The sequence below is a fragment of the Thermobia domestica genome, chromosome 4, assembly GCF_964235325.1.
Source record: "Thermobia domestica chromosome 4, izTheDome1.hap1.1, whole genome shotgun sequence".
Taxonomy (NCBI): domain Eukaryota; kingdom Metazoa; phylum Arthropoda; class Insecta; order Zygentoma; family Lepismatidae; genus Thermobia; species Thermobia domestica.
In genome coordinates, this window is record NC_137457.1 from 271,368,693 (window position 1) to 271,389,518 (window position 20,826).

General features: G+C 34.9%; 1 protein-coding gene across 1 annotated transcript in view; it reads right to left on the reverse strand.

The window, feature by feature from the left end:
• Positions 1 to 19,911, reverse strand: part of LOC145683512 (uncharacterized) — a 43,878-nt gene extending 23,967 nt beyond the window's left edge. The window contains exons 1-5 of the mRNA XM_081754853.1: positions 19,802 to 19,911; positions 16,834 to 16,968; positions 13,341 to 13,484; positions 4,766 to 4,864; positions 965 to 1,045 (exon numbers count right to left, since the gene is read on the reverse strand). Of these exons, the coding sequence (XP_081610979.1) occupies positions 965 to 1,045; positions 4,766 to 4,864; positions 13,341 to 13,484; positions 16,834 to 16,924 (415 nt within the window). The 5' untranslated portion in view covers positions 16,925 to 16,968; positions 19,802 to 19,911. The remainder of the gene's footprint in view (positions 1 to 964; positions 1,046 to 4,765; positions 4,865 to 13,340; positions 13,485 to 16,833; positions 16,969 to 19,801) is intronic.
• Positions 19,912 to 20,826: the final 915 nt, after the last annotated feature.

Consider the following 20,826-nt stretch of genomic DNA (forward strand, 5'->3'; position numbering starts at 1 on the left):
ATTCGTTTACGAACAACAAGGCTAATGTAACAAAGCAGCATTAACAGTTTAAGGCACAAGAATTAACCAATCGCGTATGGCAAGGAAATAATAATAATAATAATAATTGCTGAAACATATATGCAGGCCCGTATTTGTATATTGTGCGCCTCTGTGCTCTAAATAATTTGCCTTCCCTTCGGAAACACATCTGAATTGAGTTGAATTCATTGTTTTTGAGGTCACTGAGATGAATAGTGACAGTTATAATCCAATTCAACTTCAAGGTTATACTCAACTCCCAAGTGAGGCGGACGAGAGTTTAAAAGTAATCGAAAACGAAAGACAAGAATTAGAAAGTCCACACACAATATCAGCAGTTGGTACTGAACATTTGTCTTCATTGTTTGAGAACATAAACATGTTGCTGGTACTTATAACTTTCAGAAAAGCATAGGTAGAACAATGTTCAAATGTGCCCCCTAATTTTTGTTCAAAGCTGCCCCAACCGGCATGATCAAGCAGAATTTGATAATACCCAGATAGTACAAGCTATTGTGAAATACAAAGGGCAACATTGGATAAGTAAATTAATGTACTTGCTTCTGCAATGAATGACAGATAATATCAAAACACAGGCTTCTGTCAAAAATCTTACAAAACTTCACAAAAATTCCAACTTTTCACCCCACAAATGTAACAAAGTACTGCTGTTCATCAACAGTTACATTAAAATTGCAGATAACAGTTGACCGTCATGCAACGCAGTTTTGCCAAACTAAAAATTTTGAAACCACCAGATATGCTATTATTTCTAGCCTGTTATCTTAAATGTTCAAAGGTACCCCTTGTTCAAATGTACCCCCCTCTCCCCTCCTATATATATATATATATATATATATATATATATATATATATATATATATATATATTGCATAAATTTCAAACAAGTAATCCAAAGAAATGTACTAATGGGAAGAAATACCTCTGGAATTGATGCACTCGTAACTTTTGTTGCATTCATAATTAGAAGCAACACAGTTCTCACATACAATAGGCTTCTGATCTGAAATGAAAATATGAAAAGAATCTGATTAAAATTGGATATTTCGTAGAGACTTGGATGGTCTTCAGATATTATTGGCTCCGATTAGAAAGCTGAGTACACGAATTAAAATAAGCAGTACAATCACTTGAATTCGATTAACACTATTATATTTTACAGTGGCATAGCACAAAATTTCAAAATTGGGTTTCCGGCTTATTTGGATCATTTCTATGACTATTGAGACCATTGTTAAAATCATGTATGTCATTGTTAGAAGAGTTAACAACAATAGAAAAGGAATGTGACATTTAATTTTGCATATGGAAAACATAAATAAATAATTTTATTAATAAATAGTTCCCTTAGTAGTTCCAATAATGACAATTGGACACAAACAACAATACTTTTAGCTCCTTAAAATTTAGTTCCCATTTATTTCCTCGAAAATTACACATGATAATTTACTCCGAAGTATGAAATTATGTTCACTTAAATGTGATGTGTCGTGTGATATGTTTTTTTAAATCTTTCAACAGTATTATAGTAAAACAAAAATTAAATATTACCTGTTTGTAATAGTCTTGAGCTATAGCTGAAAACTTATGATAGATAGTGTAAATTGGCACTAATTGTAATGAAAAGTGTGATGAGGGTGTAGTTAACTTTCAGCTTTATTTTAATAAATTTTGAAGTTATCTTCCAGTATTAATTTTTAAGTCTACAATTTTTTTTTATCGATTTATTAGAAAATTAAGCATTAAGATTTACATTAACTCATATCATTTTCTTACATTTCATGAGATTCACTGATGGAATTCGCCAGGTACTTTTCATACAATTTCATGCAGTTCGTCTTATTCTCGGCAATGTGACGCGGTAGCAGGTGATATACACGGATCTTCCGCATACACTTCAACGCTTGCGAATTCTTTTGTTCACAGTTGAAGGTGCAAGGTGGACTCTGTGGAACATACCATGTTGCGTCGGGGATTTTCTTGGCACGCCAATAGACGGATATCCCTTACCACTACGGGTCTCGCTTTGCTTGCAGTTCTTCTCCTAGTTGTTTTCATCGGTCAGTGTTTCGTAAGGGGAGCCTTTTATGTGTAACGGGAATGGTAAAGGTGGATCTGAAAAGGTAGGGGGATAGTGGCATGATGTCACACCGTTCCCCCTGCCTATCTTTGCTCATTGTACTTTTTTAGAAACTGGAGAGACCAGTACATATTTTTTCGAGTTGGGGATGGCGTCCCATCGCGTTCCCCCTCACTTTTAACCCTGGTAACGGGCCACAACAGCTTTTGCAGTTGTCATCCCCAGTATTATCATATTCTCCAGACACTGTTTCACAATGCGCATGTACGAAAACTTAGCATGAAAGAGATCCATTACGCAACTCTCCCAACACCGGTTGATTTTCGGTGTCATTTCCTAACACTCTCGGTGTCACGCATTACCAAATTACTGTATTTATACTCACGCACCTACAAGATCAGACACAACACTGTTCCCGCCAGCAAAAAAATCTGTAATTCCACCATGATACGCCAGGTGGCAACACCGAAGCGAAAATGGTAGGATATACAACCTTCCGTAAATTACGGTTAAAAGGCGGACAAAATAAATCTTAAGTTAAAAGTTTGCTTTGTAGTTAGCTAGTTAAGTGCATGTTTGACAAGAGCGCCGATCATGAGGGAGCCAGGGCTCGGAAAAGCACACGTGGGCTTACATGTATTTTTATGAATATAATTTTTCATATATTTTTAATTGCAATATGCCATACTACATCAAGGAGTATTACCTTTCCTGTGATAGTTAATGTGCTAGCGAGGACCACGTGTTGCAATACGCATTTGTGAGCACAGCACACATACGACACTCAGAGGGTTGACGGAAGTTTTCACTTTCGGAGGGCACCTTGTCTTTTGAACCTCCTTTCATCATCTTTTTTATTTTCATCTTCGATTGGGCTTCGGCCCTAGGCTATATCATCACGATAGCAGGTTCTGGCAATATCAATGGACAAACGAAGACACTCGGGACGTCATCACTTGGCAGACACTCGGGCTTAACACCTATATCATCTATTCACAGTACTTCATTATCGCAACCTGCACACATCCGTCAATCCTCTCGCACTCGACACTTTTCTTGGGGTAATGAACCAATTACTGTATCTCGAGAGGGGCAGCGGTGGCTCAGTGGTAGAGCGTTCACCTCTGGTATTTGGGTCCCGAGTTCGAGCCCAGCCCCCGCCAAGTGAACTTTGTGGTAGACAAACACCGTGTGCGAGGGTTTCCTCGGAGTTCTTCCACTTTCTTCATTCCACCATTTCATTCATTACTCATCATCACCGTCTCTTTTAGCCTAACCGGCATAACCGTGGAACGTAAAACTCAAAGATTTCATTTTCATTTTCATTTTGTATCTCGAGATAGGCATCCATCAAACGACTTTACGCAATCCGCGAAACGCATCAGGTCTCGATCACCAGTAGCATCAATGGACGTCGAATTCGATCAACTACAACATGCAAGTGCATCGTCTGCGGTATCTCTAACTATTTAATCTCACGCTTCTCTCTTTCATTACATTCTTACTGATTTTGACGCTAAGTAAACAAACCCTAAAATGATTTTTCGGCAAATCATTAAGTATGTTCCTGAAGTACTGGACATCCTAGTTACAACCAAAAATGGGTATATCTTGAAGTCAAAAGATCCAAATTTTGGTATCACAGTCTGAAATAAAGTTTCTTACGAAATTTTTGGCAAGAACGCTAAACTTACCAAACTCACGGATAAGCGACCGAAAAAACAACCACCTCCTAGAAAACCACCATTCCTGTCAGTTGACATTATGAGTGTCTCCTCCGAATACAACTGACACAGACATTCAAGAGGAATTAGTACAAGAGGGAATTTCAGCGGATAAATGTATTCGTATTCGCAATAATAATGGACCTACATATATGGTACGAATTCTATTGCAGCGGCAAGATTCTATCAACTATCTTCTGAGATTTGGTGCACCCATCTATAAGGCAATTCATCGCGTTGAACCATCTAGAACGCAGGGTCCGCTACCAATTCGTTGCGAAAAGTGTCAGTTATATAATGACCACACCACGGCCAATTGTCGTAATCAACCTAAATGTGGTTACTGCTCAGGGCTTTATGACACTACAACATAATTCGCGTTTTCTCTGGACAACACACCACCTTCATTCCGCCTCATTCCCACCAGTTATTTCCTAGGGGTAAGTACTTCTGTAATGTTGCCACGCTGCTTTCTGAGATGCAATAATGGATTTCGCTATACTCTACTTCACTTTCGGACCTATAACACAGCAACGGTGCTCAGTTATGAGCTGTACATTACCACATGACTTACACAAGTATGTAAAATTTCATCGCTCTATGATATGTGAAAGTATTTCAGGGGGAAGCTTTCTCGTCCACCTCTCTTTAGCTGGCGAATTTCAAAGAAGTCACACATGTGCAAATTACTCAGAAATTTGTGACTCCCGGTTCATACAGGTGAAAATGTTCCAGAGTACTTGTAGAATATTCCCTTGCAAGGAATGCGTTGAATTACCAGTCACCCTATATATATATATATATATATATATATAAACGCAATATCCTCATAAAGAAGTTAAAGGCATTTATATTTATGAAGTACAGATTTGCAGGAAGGATAAGATAACCAATATTATTTAAATAGTATCATACTTACCGACGATAGGTGTTTTGCATGAGTAAAAGAATACACAGACAAAACCTGGTTCAGCATTCTGGCATTTTGTTTTACAAGGGCCATCCACCTTCTTTAAATCTAAAAAGGAATACAAAAGAAGAAAAGTTCGATCAAGCTTCATCAACAGTTTTGTTCGAGTTTTTAGAGGTATTTATATATGAAAGTTATTATTAAGTTGTGTGATTTGGAACTTAATGCCCGTTTCTATCAATTAAATTCTTTTAAGCTCAGAACAATAGCTCAACGAACGAACTAATATATGAGCTCCCACCAAAAATCGAACCCTAACTACCAGAGCTGAAATCGCACATAATACCGAATAACTACAAGAAAGAAGAAAAATAAATCAACATTGAGGTTACAATAACACAGAAAAAATTTGCTGTTAAAAATTTTCCTGTAGGGTTATGTTTAACATACTTTAGCTATAACTAAATCGATTTTGTTTTAATCTATTGTTGTGTATAAGATCACAATACTAGAGAAGACAAGTTAAGAGAATTGGCATTTATAGTGTAGATATTCAAATTTGTTGAAGTTGGTTTAAAGGGACAAGTTTTGTCGATAGATGGCAGTACAATCTTCGTATCTCTTCCATGTATTTTTACCTTCCACGAAAATTCACGATTTCTGTTACAAATTTCAATCTACAGACTTCAAATTTTTAGAAAAGTCACTTCATAAGCTATCGAAGGCAATAATCCGTGCCGATTTTTTTATTTATAATTTTCTTCATTGTTGATATGGATATCCAAACCTTTAACAATGGAAGTTTTTCAACAATGAAAAAAATTTTAAATAAAACATCGGCACGGATTGTTCCCTTTAATAGTTTGTGAAGTTCCTTCTCTAAACATTTGAAATCTCTACGTTGAAATTTGTAAAAGAAATTGTAAATTTTCGTGAAAGGTAAAAAGTACACGGGAGAGATACGAAGACTGTAGTGATATCTATCGGCAAAACTTGTCCCTTTACACTAACCTTAAGTCAATATGTTGGAATCATAAACTATATTCATCATATTAATAAAACAAGTATCGGAAGTGTTTCTGTGGAATTGTCTGCCACGTTGCTTGATATCGAAACCTCGACAAAAAGTACCCTTCCGTACGAGGGACGAAGTGATAGGTGATAGTGCATGTCAATAAACAGCCACAATTCGACGGTCTCGAAAGTTATATAAAAAATGAATATATACTCAACTTTTAAACCATAAAAATTTTGCCATGTAGCTGTCACTAATGGAGACGTTCTCCATCTTGTGGGTAATCAATGTGTCCAGTATCATCCATTCGAGCATTCTGTAGATTAGTTCGAAAGATCCCAGAGACGCATCAAAAGTATGTTAAGTTTGAGCATGAATTTTGCGTTTGTAGACCCCGTATTGGCTTGGCTAGTAGCGTGGTTCGAAAAAAATATTTTTTCTTTCTCCGGAACGCCAAAAGTTGCCATTGGTATAGACAAGAAAAAACTCAAAAAGATAAACTTTTATTTATATATCTTCCGGTCCCGCATCGCCGTTGAAATTTAAAAAATTTGGTAAAAATTATAAATTTTCAATATTTTTCTAAAATGACTGAATAATATAGCATGATAACTCTATACAGCCTAAAGGTTTCTTCACGTATATAAGAACAATTTTAAAATAAATAAAACATATTTATATAGTAGCTTCTGGTCTCGCATCGCTGTCAAAAGTTTGCAAAATTTGACAGTTTAACATTTTGCTTTTATTTTCTTAAAATGAGTAAGAGAAGGACGCTACCCACCACATAGGGGTGGCTGCATTTGGTGTTCCACTACCCAACCAGCCGTCCAATAATTAGGATGTATTATTAACAATTGTATTTTCAAATCTATAATTTCAAATAATTCATCCCCTACAAAATTTCCATTTTCCCTTTTATTTTTGCCCAGAATGACTAAACTCTGATTTATGCGGGGGCACAGTGGTAGAACGTTGACCTCTTGTGCATGAGGTTCTTGTTTCGATGCTAGCTCGCGCCAAGTGAGTTTTGTGGTGGACAAGTACCGTGTGTGTGGGTTTCCTCGGGATTCTCCCATTTTCTCCCACTTTCTTCATTCCACCGTTTCATCCATTTCTCATCACCACAGTCTCCTTTAGCCTTGCCGGTATAATCGTGGGACGTAAAACTTAAAAGATGTCATTTTTTCAATTTTTCTGATTTATACGAAAATGTAGGCATGAATGATCTTGGCAATAGTGTAGCTCTAATAAAGCCGTCTCTAGTCCACACACTATACCGGAAGCTTCCGTCACAAGCTTAGCGCATCTTCCGTCAGCATAAGGATGACATGGGAACTTCTAGAAATTCATAAGTAGCTTTGTCTGCTTATAACCTAACTTATTTCATCATTAGTCAATGGTATTAACAAAGGAGGAGGAGTAAGATTACAAGTATTCCATTGTAATATTTCGGTGTAATCTTTACCTACAAAGTTCATATTTGGTTTCAAAAATGTCTAATAAGATCACTTTCAAAAGCTGCTTTCCTTGCCTTCCATAGTCGTCAGTACCTAAAATTGGAATGGTACAGATTGGCACAAAGTGTTTTATAAATGTGACACTAGCTGTTTTGAAGCTGAAAATGGTAATGAATATCTGCATATAGAAAAATATCACATATAAATAATTGATGGTTGGTATGACGATATTTTGAGGTTGTTGCAAATACAATTACAAATAATATTATATGAAGTATGAATATGTGTGTTACGAATGTTATTAATGACAATATTGTGAATATTTGGTTCCAGTACAGATTAAGAATAAATGAACTATACGCAATATAAGAATGCAATGTGTTTGTGTAGTTTACTGTGTGAATAAGCTGACATACTCCAAATAAAAGATTGTTGATATATCGGCTTGAGCTAACACCTAAGCTCTCGAATGTGTTTTTTGTCATCAATGACGATGGCCAAAGGCAAATTTTCGGAATGAGCAAAGTAAGCATTCCGTTCTATAAAGGGGTCTAAAACGTATTTCAGCTCTTCTAGCAAAATACCGCGTTTTCTGAATAACCTTGTAAACATGTTGTGGACTTTCGGTCAAATTGTTGCTCAACTTAATGGCAAACCATATAGGCATATATAACTTTCAGTTAAAGATGACAACTTGCCTCATTATCTGAAGGACTTTCCACACTAATGTATAATTGCTGAACTCTATTAACTGTAGTGAGCCATCTTGAATGTGGAAAAGGGCCAGAGTTACAAACTGAAAAGTCTTCAGTGCCCTAACTCCATTAATTTTGATATATCCAGTAAATACAGTTGGTCTTTGCTGAGAATCTAGTTCACGAATCACACAATTGATAGGTTCAGATTCAATAACTTTCAGAGTGTGTGGATACAGTGCTAGAGACGGCTTCATCAGAGCTACACTATTGTGAAGATCATCCATGCCTACATTTTCGCATAAATCAGAAAAAAATGAAATCTTTAAGTTTTACGTCCCACGATTATGCCGGCTAAACTAAAGGAGACGATGATGATGAGAAATGATTGAAATGCTGGAATGAAGAAAGTGGGAGAATCCTGAGAACACCCACACATACGGTGCTTGTCCACCACAAGACTCACTTGGTGCGAGCTGGGATCTAACCAAGAACCCCATGCACAAGAGGCTAACGCTTTACCACTGTGCCACCGCTGCCCCCGCATAAATCAGAGTTTAAGGTCATTAGTAATGGACAAAAATAAAGAGGAAAATCCAGGCACTAATCTTAATATACATCTGGGCACACACGTATTCTATCACGGCTTCACATTCTGTACAAATCGTGCAAGTTAGCATTACTTCTTGCTATTGCATATTTACCAAGTGCTTATTCTCTACATTTTCTACATCCTATGAAATAGTGAAAGATTATAGATGTGCAAAACTGTTGGAATTCGTATAATAAGGTATTGCTCTGTAAAGATGTGAAGTTTAGTGACCTTACAATGCAATTTAAATTTTTTTTCTGATAAAGATGCAAATACTTCACATGCTTGGTGAAAAATTTTGTTTTTATGAATAAAATACCTTATCAAACGTAAGAGTCAGAACATGATTCATTTACTTCCGTTCTAGAAATTTCAATATCAAAAATGTTCGTCACAACAGACGATCATCATAACATTGCCCATGATCTAAACATTAGTCACCAGTCTTAAGCCATTCGAGGGAAAGATGGCTACAAAAAAATCGATGTTCGGATGCCACATGATTTAGCTCAAATATTTTCTCGATCTGTGGATCTCTTCTTGAAGATGACGATCTCGAGTCATTTCAGAAGCGGTTGAACACAAATGACCCAAAAGTTATATACAAAAGAAACGTTGACAATGTACAGAAATTTCGAAATTGGTCTGTGATAAAGGCTACACTGATTAGAGGAAGGTTGTTTTGTGCGTTTCGTACGATCGTGTGTTAACAATTAGTGCAAGTGCGTCTAGCAATTCAAACAAGCGGTCGGGAACTAGTAAATAGAAAGGGTGTCGTATATCATACTAACAATGCCAGATTACGTGCATTTTTAACAATCCATCATAAATGAAGAAAACTTGGCTGGAGGTTTAATACATCCAGCATTTTGCCCGAATCCGGAACTGTCATTTTATTATTTGTTTCATTTTATGCAGAATTCTCAGGATAGTGGTAAGCGAAATTCGAAAGAGACCTGCGAAAGCTATGTATCAAAATTTTTCGATTCGAAATGACATAATTTATATAGCGATGGGATTATGCTGTTGCCAGAAGAGTAGTAGAAGGTCATCGAACAAAACGGCGTGTAAACTCCCTGGCCAAATGACTTGTCTCATAGCACACCGGTGCAATGAACGTGTGCAAGACAAGTAATTCGGCCAGTTTTGTGCCAAGTGATAGTTGGCGCTAGTAGTAGTGTACTGTAGTACTACTCGGCTCATACGCTGTGTGTTATGTAGAATTGAATCAGATTGAGCCTTGGTAGAATGGCGTCCACGAAAGCAATAGACGAGTTCACCAGGGGCCAGATTGTAGCTATGAAACAATGTGAAAAGAAAGTGTCGGACATAGCTCGTGAGTTAAAAATATCAATGAAAACTGTATCAAGACTATATAAAGCCTACCTAATTGAGGGACAAAAACATGCTTCAACATCCCGTGGCCATCGACCCAAATCCCTGTCGGATCGTGATTGGTGTCATGTAAAGAGACTAGTGAAGGCAAATCGTGAAACCAGACGCATGACACCGTTCCAAATCAAGAAGGCGTTTAATGAGAATCGAGATATAGCAATTTCCAAAAGTACAGTGCGACGGGAACTAAAAGCTATGGGGCTTGCAAGTCGCCGCCCCACGCACAAACCGTATTTGATCACGACAAACAAAAAGCGTCGGCATATTTGGGCTAAAAACTACCGTCAGTGGGACGCAGAAATGTGGAAACAGGTAGTGTGCAGTGATGAGAGCCGGTTTACACTCCTTACAACTGGTGAGAGACGAAGGGTGCGATGGGAACAGCACGAAGATCTTCATTCAGATTGCATCGATCCTGTTGTGCAAGCTGGTGGCGGCGGTGTGCTTGTCTGGGGAGCGTTTGGATGGAATGGTGTGGGTCCGTTAATTACTCTAAAATGGCACAGAACTGGCGAGGAGTATCTGGAACATCTGGAGGGTGTTGCCAAACCCTTAATGGAAGACTGGTTTCCGAATGGCCATAGGATCTACCAGGATAACAACGCGACACCACATCGGTCTAAGGCTGTTCAACAGTGGTTCACGGACAATAGTGGACTATTTGGACAACTGGATTGGCCTGCAAAAATCCCGGGCATGAGCCCGATTGAAAACTTGTGGGACGAGTTGGAAACACAGCTACGCCTTCTTGACCGGGTGCCCAAGAATTGAACGGAACTGGACGCAGTACTTCATCAAGCATGGAGCGAGCAATAACTCCATCGACAAATGCCATGCCCTCATTGAATCACTTCCACAACGTGTGAAAGCAGTATGCCATGCTAAGGGTGGAAGTACTAAGTATTAACACATGAGACAAGCCATTTGGCCAAGGTGTTTATATATATGTGTAGCAACTTTTATTATCAATTCATAGTAAATTTATTCTTAACTTTGACCTCCAAAGGTTCAATACCGTTTAGACAATCTGTTCGTTATATTAGACTTTGTGTCCATAAATTAGTATAAAAAACACAATTAAAAATTGATTAGATATAGACACTTTTATCATTGATGTGAGAAGTAATTCTTTGTACGAAACATTTGAACAAGTATTTACAAGAGAAATGGATGAGTTTTGTTCCTATTTTTAACATTGTATCCTCTACTTGAATTAGAATTAACTTATTAACGGTATGTTCATACACATAGATCTGTTTTAGATATACTTTGTGAGAAGTTTTTTCAACAATTCATCACTGGTTTTATTCTCGTTTTATAAAGACTTATTCTTCACATCCTATTTCGATTTGTCAGCCTACAACTAGGCTCTATATTAAAAAAAAAAACTAAATCGTGTCAGAATTACAATGTATTTAATAACACATGAGCAAAAGTCAACTTGATACATCTAAAACATATTGGGTGGGAAACCTAGACCAAAATAATTGCTTTAATTATTATAATCCTAAAACAAGAATACAATTATCTGATAGAATCTCTCGATTATTTCCTTCCAAATGTCAATACTAATCTTAAGGTAGTTTTCTTACCAATATTTGGATGCTACGTTCCGTGTGCCACTCACACTCGCCCACGCCTGGCGTTAGCTCAACAACAAAATTGAAGTGTTCATTGATAAAAAGGGATATATTTCACTATATTTAAATTACGATATCATTTTAATAATATTAATTTAGAACAAAAGAATAATTCTAAATTCAGTTTAGAACAAAATAACTTTAGTATGCTTTAGAACATGGGCTACCAGATTCACACCTCTGCCGGTTTTGGTTCATAAAACATTACCCTTTTAAGGTACAAATTTAGGTGTATAGTGTGGGTATTGTTTCTTAACCATAAATCAAGAACTCGAGGAGAGAAGGTTGATTTAACGTAACATTATGCAGTCTCTTAAAATATTATCAACAATACAAGACTGTACAGCAGTCTTTTTTGTCAATACTTATAGTCCCATCTTAAATTATTGGCTTTAGGCAACATTAGTAGCTCCATCGTAAATTATGTCACTAAAGTACCGTACTACTATACAATTCTATTCTTTCGAAGTAGACAAAGACAATCTTTACCATACTCATTGTAAAAATTAATAGTAATAGAAACCCCCAATAAAGATTTCACTATTCCATGTCAGAGTCTTTGTGTGAAAAATTTCTGGAATATGAAATTATTTGGGAGGTGCAAATTTTGGCTGTAACACTTGTTAGACTAGTTTGAAGTTTGGCACTCCTTTCACTATAATCTATATGAGACATGAACATATAGTTTAACATTGGACCTAAACTATATAATTTCAACTAAAAATAAAATCCAGTTTCCTTGCTTGAAATGTGTGTATACTAGCCACATAAACACGATCGAGTTGGTGAAATAAAACAGTTAGAATGAACTAGAGAATATTAAGAGGTCCAACGAATACAGTGTTGTCATTAATATTAACATTTCCTAAAATAGATACTTGACTTTGTTTGCTCAAACAAAAATTTAAATACAACAGGATAAATCAAAGGCATCCATAGACTTTCCAGCTACAGCACGAGGTGCGTTTGCGTGGTTTTATAAATAGAAACCCTGTGGAATAACCACTACTATTCCCTGTCATATATTCCCTGAACTTTTATCTGTTAATTCAAGTGAAAAACGATGTTTAATATTCAGCCCTTTAATGCGTAATTTTTCTAATCAGGCTGATTTTTTTTAAATTTGGTGTTGTTTCGGTGTAGGAAACACGGGAGTTTTTTTTTTAAATAATGCAAATATTATGAGGTCTATGGAACATTTTATGGTGATTGCATATAGGGTGCAAAGTTGCTCGTTGACATCTGCAAAGTAAACTAAAAACTGATAAAAACTATAAAACGCGACTAATTGTCAGAGTACTTGCACTTTTGCACTCACTACACTTCTGTCTAACACACAAAAAAATCAACAGTTCAAAACCTGTCCACCTAAACGAACAAAGAAAGCTCAAAGATGACAAGATGACAATTTCGCGTGCAGCAAGTTACGACAAAGAGTCCATCGCTGGCTTACCATGACATCTAGTGGGAAATTCAGAACTTCATTAGTGAAAGGGCATGTTAGCTGCTACGTAAAGCTGCTTTTATAAGTTCGAACTAGAAATTACATGCTGCAATACAGTCTCAAGATAAACTTTGGATATCTGCAAAGCTGCGCACTAAAGGGTTAGGCTGCCACCATGAAATATATGAAGAAACGAACCATGGAAGTACATCATAATGCGGAAAATTCTGAAGCCCATTCCACGTAAATGTTTGCGACATTTTCACTTGTATATCCAAAGTAACAAAAGTAATGTTGATCATAAGTTATATTTAGTTCTCATCATTACTTATTGAATACTTACATTTATGAAATTTCTTGCATCCAGCTGACACATAATAAACTTTGTAATCACTTCTTCCCAGCTCATCCAGACTTACTTGTTTTACTTTACGTTGACAATACGTGTTTTTGCTGCAATTATACTTCTGGCAAATTGTCTGAATCTCTAAAAGGAACGAATTTAGGAAATTCTAATCAATGTTAACTATTAGTTATAAGCATGTACTGAAATCAGTTCATTGAAATATACAGACAAATGTAAGATAAGTGATATGTAACAAAAATATATTAGTAATGGCTTATACAGAAGTTCGTCAAGGGGGAATTAATCTACTAAGTTTCCATATACATATCTCCATGTGATAAGTGCTTATTTTTATATAATTTATTGCAAGAAGCTGCTTTAAGCTTCAAACATTACGTGTACCACTGATTATAATATATCTACTTGCCGAATTTAATATCAGTTGGTAAGTTTTCTATGAAATTTTCCAGGAAATTTTACGATTTCCTTAAATAAAATGAAATGATCTGTTAAAAATATTTATTTTAATTGCGCACTAGGGCACAAGGGATGCAGTATATAAATTTCAATTTTCCAACCAACCACGGGAATTATTTTAGAACGTAAGTTGTATACGAAATTTGATTAATAACTAATAATGTAAAGTTAGTTATTAGGAAGTTTTATTAATAACTAAATCTAGGGTTGAAGTAACACGAAAGTCAATCACTTCAGAAACGAATCTTGCAAGTTGATTGAGCTAATATTAAGTACTGTTTTTGTAATGTTTTTTTTTTTTTACCTTATTGTCTCGATTTCTCCTCGGCCGCTTGCTAAATACTTCTGCAGATATTATATGACTACCGGTATTAATTTTTCTTAGTGTGCAATAATCATGGCTTCACTACTTTCAAATCACTGTCTAAGTATATGTATTATCTTAGATAACTAGTGCATATTATTAAATTTCATGTGAAGTCGTACGAGTGTATTACACTGAAATAATATACGAATATTAACTTCTAATTTTAATTAATAACTTTGTTCGTCTTAGATCTAAGTAATTTCATTTGTATTTTTTAAACAATCACATTGTTTACATTCTTAATACAAAAAAAACTGAGTCGTAAGTCTCGCAATGTGTCCATCGCTTAAAGAGAAGACACGAATATGTAGCCGTGATCAACCGTAAGTAAAAGGTAAAAAGAACCAAGAAGTAGTGATGTAAGCGAACTATTTAACACGGATGACGCTAATCTGGCAGTATATGCAATGTGGCAGTGACGATGAGTGCTCAACAACTTAAGATACGTAAACTGGTACACCAGTCTTCAGTGAAATTGTATCTTGAATGAAAACAGTTGTTCTTTACTAAATTTGCCATGCTGATCACGAAACGACCTCGAAAATTTCAGTTTAGCTCTCTTTTCTAAGATTTGGATGTTTCATATGACTTAATTATAGAGAATTTCTTCTGACCTTTCGATATTACCTTCGAACACCAGCGGCTGGTAAATATTGTGATGTTACGATTTCCATAAAACAAGCTGAACATGTTATTGTTGATTGTAGTCTATTTTGGTCCTCTGTGCATGGTAACAGAAGAGGTGAATGAAAGTGTGGAGCATGTATTTTGTGGTAGGCCTCATAAAAATCTTCATAAAGGTCATGGGTAAGATAGAGGAAGATTTTTTGTATTTGCGTCATAACTTTCCACGTTTCACTGAAGTAAAAATAAAGGACAGGATTATGTTGTTCTGCATCTGTTCATATCTGCAGATATGAAAGTTGTTGAAGGAAGAACATTTCAATAATATTCTCACAAGTGATGAGACATTGGCATGGAATTGATTTGCTCAAGTGTCCACCAACTTGCTTGGAAATAAAAAGTCAGAAAATTGTAAGGATTTTCTGGAAAATCTTGTCCAGTGCTATAGTAAGCTATAGTGTAGCTTATCCTTAAAGTTAGACTTCTTCCTCGAAAATTGTGGTACTGTTAGCAGCAAACATGGGGAACACTACCACCAACAAATTTCGGACAGGTAAGAAATAGGAAAGATGGAGTGAATCGATGTTGACCGATTTTTGTTGGACTCACATCAGAGGATCACAAACAACGAAAAAAGTTATTATGCCTTCGGTGATCTTCCATCAAGGGAGAATAACAGTATAATGCATGCTTACACTTTTAAGGGCAAATTTGTAAAGTTCAAATTTCTAGAAAAAAGTGCTAATCCTGTGTTTTCATGATCATTTTCGTGTTCACCACTTTCAAAAACATAACGATTTGCTGTTTTCATCAAAGATACAGAACAAATGTTAAACTTTGCTCTGTAGCATTACTGTAAGAGGTAGATCTCAGGTATAATAGTGCAGTAACAACTTAAAACATTTGGCATGCGAAATGGGAAGATACATTGATCCAAACCAAATCACAACAACTCGTTGTATCCAGAAATTTTAGAAAATTGTAGAAACATCGAAGACGAGTTAAGATCAGCTATGTAACAGATTCTGAGCTCATACAACATGCCGTTGAAAAAATCCATCCACCATCATTTGATGATCGTTAAATTAACTCGGAATTTCCCAGTTCACTCTAGTGTATAACCTTCACGAACTCAGTAAAAACATCAAGAGCTGCTGTATTGTGCCATATGAGTTGACTCCAGCAGACACCTAGACAGGAGTTCGTGTGCCAGTAACTGTTCGTAAACCTCCATGATGTGTGTTTCCTCAAACGGTTTGTAATTTGAAAGAGGGAGTTTTCCCGAATGTGAAAAAAGTAGTGGTTGGGCAAAAGGCGTCCAGAACTAATGTCAAGAAAGAACTGTTTCGGCCATAAAGCTATGATCTGTGTGTAGCGCAACTTAACTACGAGAATGTAATTCACTTCAAGTTCTTTCCTAATGATCATACCATCCCTAAATGCTGATGTCTCTTCCAAAACAGTTGGAGTGAGTTGTGCATGCTGCTCTACGACACAAGTAACCTTCATTGATAAAGCGAAAGCGCGTTCTGCTCAAAGATTATAATGCAAAATCCGCTCGTCTCATAAATGCAAGACAAAATTAAAGAATTTGATAGCATCTAACAGATGCCACGCCCAGTATATATTCCTCACTTTTGTACTCCGGATTACTACCTGTTTTGGTTCATGACATACTTTCTTAAATCACGATTGTTCACCAACCATCAGAAGGTGGAAACATCTATGACTTTCTTATTTGTCTCTAAAAACAAAATATGCTATACACGTGTAATTGAGAAAGAAGCACGTCACTTCATATAATTTGAATGAAATGCCATATATTGAATATTACCCTGCTTTCATTGTATTATAATAAATACAGGCACATAGTATACCAGAATATTATAAGACCTATCATTTTTCCTTGTAGTCACTAAACAGTTCTTGCCATCAAAAGCACGAGTCTGCTTTTCTTTTCTTACTTATTATTTGAATATAAAGTATTTAAACAATATAAATAGGTGAATTAGAATCACTTACCTTGAGCTGCTTCTTCCAAGGTAAGGTAGAAAAATGCGTCTGAAGTCGTTAAAATAATAAGGAGATATCCAACTGTCTGGTACACAATCATTTCCAACAGTGTTACGGATCCTTTTTGTTGTTCATAGTGGTAAACTACATTACAAATAACATGGGTAGATTATAAATTATAATTTTCATTGAGCTGTATATTGTTTTTGACAGAGTAGCAAAAAAAAAAAAAAAAAAAAAAAACAGTTAGCTTTGTTGTGGATCACATATTCGTTCCAGGCTGCTAATGATTTAAGCATTAACGTACATTATTTTGAAGTCCACTGTGATTTTTGTGTTTTCATACACATTGTCAAAAATCTTATCATTACTACTAAATCCGTTTACAAAGTTATATAATTATATACAATGCATTATTATAACCTTCGATTGAATGTGTGATATTAATCTAATATATGTTATCAAAAATTTCTTTTCTAGTTGTTTAATTTTAAGTGAACACAACTACAAAATGAGCAATTCACTTAATATCTTAGTCTCAAAATGATTCTTTAGTCCGGAGTTTAAAGATTTATAATGATGGCATACAACACTTGTATAGATTTAACATTCACCTTACCAAGCGGGCTATTCTGACTATTTCAGGCTAATTTTTCCTCTAAAATAATGTTATCTGGAGAGTCAGATACTTGTGGCTTCATGATGTTGTCTTAAAATGACTGAAATTGTATACACGCTTGTTACTTATCTTCATTGTTTATTTTTTATCGGCAGAGTGTGTTGGTGGGGTTGTAAAATTATCCTGTTTAGTATGACATGCCTCTTTTCTACTTGTTAAAAAAGAACATTTTACAAAATATTTCTCTCACTCGTCTTCTGATCTTACATATTATGCAAAACTGCATCTGAGTGAACATTTCGAAAGTATTATTTTTTTATTTTGATAAAAAGAACCAGTTTACTGCAATGGTGGTCAATATAAACACTCCGAATTGAGTAGCTGTAAAATATTTCTGTTTGATAGGACATAACATTTATTGCCCTTTGAATCTATGTTCAGTTCTAATAATTTTAAGAACTGTATTTTAATACTAAATTAAGCTATTCATTGAAAACAACACAATCTAAAACAAAATGTTGCGGTAACTCCAAAATTGTACTAGGGTAGTGACAATGCTCCGCTTGGTGTAACAGGTGTCGGAAAGCTTGGTAACGAGTATTAATTGAAAGCGGAACATTAAGGAGAAAATGTCTCTATGTATGCCTGTTCTTTCCTTTGGGTCATACGTAATTTGGTATTAAAGTACGTAAGTATGTGTATATTCTTATTGGAAGTTCTAACAGTAACTGCAATGTCTTCAGTTAAAATACTGAACGTAAGAATGAAGGTAATTTACAATTTATTTTTCTCGTTTTCTTTGCATGTTGCTGTTTTGTGCTTAAAGCGTTGAATATGAATTTGAAGATATGGGTTAAATTGTTAAACACTTTTTTTTTTAATATTAACCGCACCAGCAGAAGAATTTTTTGTTGTGATCCAGGAACACTTATGTTTTTTTTAATTATATGTATGATCTAACAATTTGTATCAAAGTGGCCATTTTCAAAGTATTTGCAAATGTTCTACTTTCCTTTCCAACTAGTGACTGATGTTTTCAGTGGGCAATTAGTAGACGTTGCTACTCGATTAGATCAAATCAACCCCAGAAAATAGAAATACTCTCAATTCAGTTTAAATTCGAACAGTTCCTTTCAGCCAACAGGTGGTTCAGTCAAAGATGTCTCTACTTAGTCGAATGAGTGAAAACTAACGTCAGTTTACCTGAATCTATGACAAATTGAGTACGTTGAAACGAAATGCTAAGAAATGATTTAAATAACCAAGATAATTGTAACTATTATTTCTATTTTGAAACTGTTACTTTCACATCAAATTATATGTGTTTTATGCAATTCCTGAAAGTCATATGCCAAAACATAAACTGTAAAAGTGTTTCTTGTATTCTGAAAATCAATCATATTTGTTACGAGAAGTATACTTGATCCTAATAACAACAACTTCATGTTTCTCGTGTTGATGCCTACATTTTAGAATAAATACTCGATTGGTTTAACACAAATATAGTTAGTCAAAAGACAAATGTTTTCAGAATCTTCTTATAGATACGGTTTTAAGTCAAATTTAGTGAAATTGGCATATCTTTTAACTTCCGATGTCACAATACAAAGTGGTCATAGAAAAAGCAGACAATTGCACTATGTCTCCTGCAACCTTCAGAAAGTGTATAATGCAGGCTATTTTGAGAACAATCACATACTATTCTGGAGATAGGTCTTAACAAAGTAGTTAAATTAACCTATTAGAAGATTCCGATATTATGGTTAAAAGCAAAATTAGGAACAAATATCAGAAAATGTAACTATTTTTGCTAGGCTTTGAGTGCATGTTTCTAAGTCTATCCTTCTGAAGTCACACACATTATACAATTTCTAATCCCTTCTGAAGTCACACACATCTATAGCTTAGATCCTTGTAACAGGATAAAAAAATATCTGTCACTGAGCGTTAAAGCTTTGAGCAGGACTTAGAAAGCTAAAACATGCATAAATTTAGTGAATTTAACTTAAACCCACTTTCCACAAACATATGCGGTTGTACTAAAAAGTATAGATAATGTAATTACTTTATAGAAAGGACAATTACAAATTATGGTTGCGTTGTGCCCAAATAAGTACACATCTCATTTTCAATTCTTGTTTTTGCTAATGTTGACTGATAGAAAGTTATGGGTTTACTAGCTTAAAATTAGGATTACAGTTATTGCTTGAAAGATTTTACAAGTGTACACAAATGTGTACAAGTGTATATGCTTGCAACCTTTCACTCACGTAGGTATAGCTTGAAAATATAGACAAACGTTGTTTCTTTTAGAGATATGTGTACTCCTTGTAGTAATGGAAATAATGAAAATTTTACCTTGTAGGATGTTGTACAAGAAAACTCTGAATGTTGTCCATTCTTTGCAGTCAATGATAGTGTAACTATTGTTTCTTTTTATTGTTTACCATCAAACATTTTAACCATCTTCTCAGATTTTAATAGTAGAGATCATAATCTCAGTACGTGTTTTCGCTTAAGAATACAATATAGAAAGACAATTACCATACCATACCATATATCACAAAATACCATACCATAGATAAACATAATTCATAAATGTTCACTACCACATATGCATATATAGTTAACATACATACAAACAAAATGCAGAATACTTAATTGCGTAATAAAACCTTGTAATTACAACATGTTAAACGACCATAAAATATTTATCAGAAGCGTGTACACACGTAATCTACCAGAGGTAGATATCTGTATTTTTATACATATGTAGTATGATCAGAAAAATATATCTACATCAAAATTGTCTTTCTATATTGAGTTTTAAAACTGCTTTATAAATTGAAATACAATGAAAACGTGATAAATGTTTACAAGCACAGAAAGATAAGTAAGTAGTGTTTTAGAATAAAACAAGAAGTCGCAGTGATATTCAGTACAGAGTGATTACAAAACCAAAATGAAATGGCAACAACTCATTATAATTAAATAGTGAGTCTTTAATTAGATAATATGAGGAAAAACGTAGTCACTACAATCATAATTCTATTTCATGAACAACAAAAATAAGTTCTTTGGATTGTATGGCGTTCGATTTAGTGTTTCAGGAGATTCATTTAAGATTATACTTTTAATTTACTCTTGAATTTTTAATGTAAGATTATATTACAGTTGAATTCATCATATGTCATATTACGGTTGAATTAATTACAAAATAAATTATCCTGAAAGAATCTAAATGTACGTGTAAAAGTAAATGAGAAGCCATAATAACTTCTCTATGCTTTTGTTCATAAACGTTCTCATTCAATCTGTGCAGTTTTTTTTAATTTCAGTTTATCATATACCTTTCAAATCAGAAAATTAAACAACCATCTACG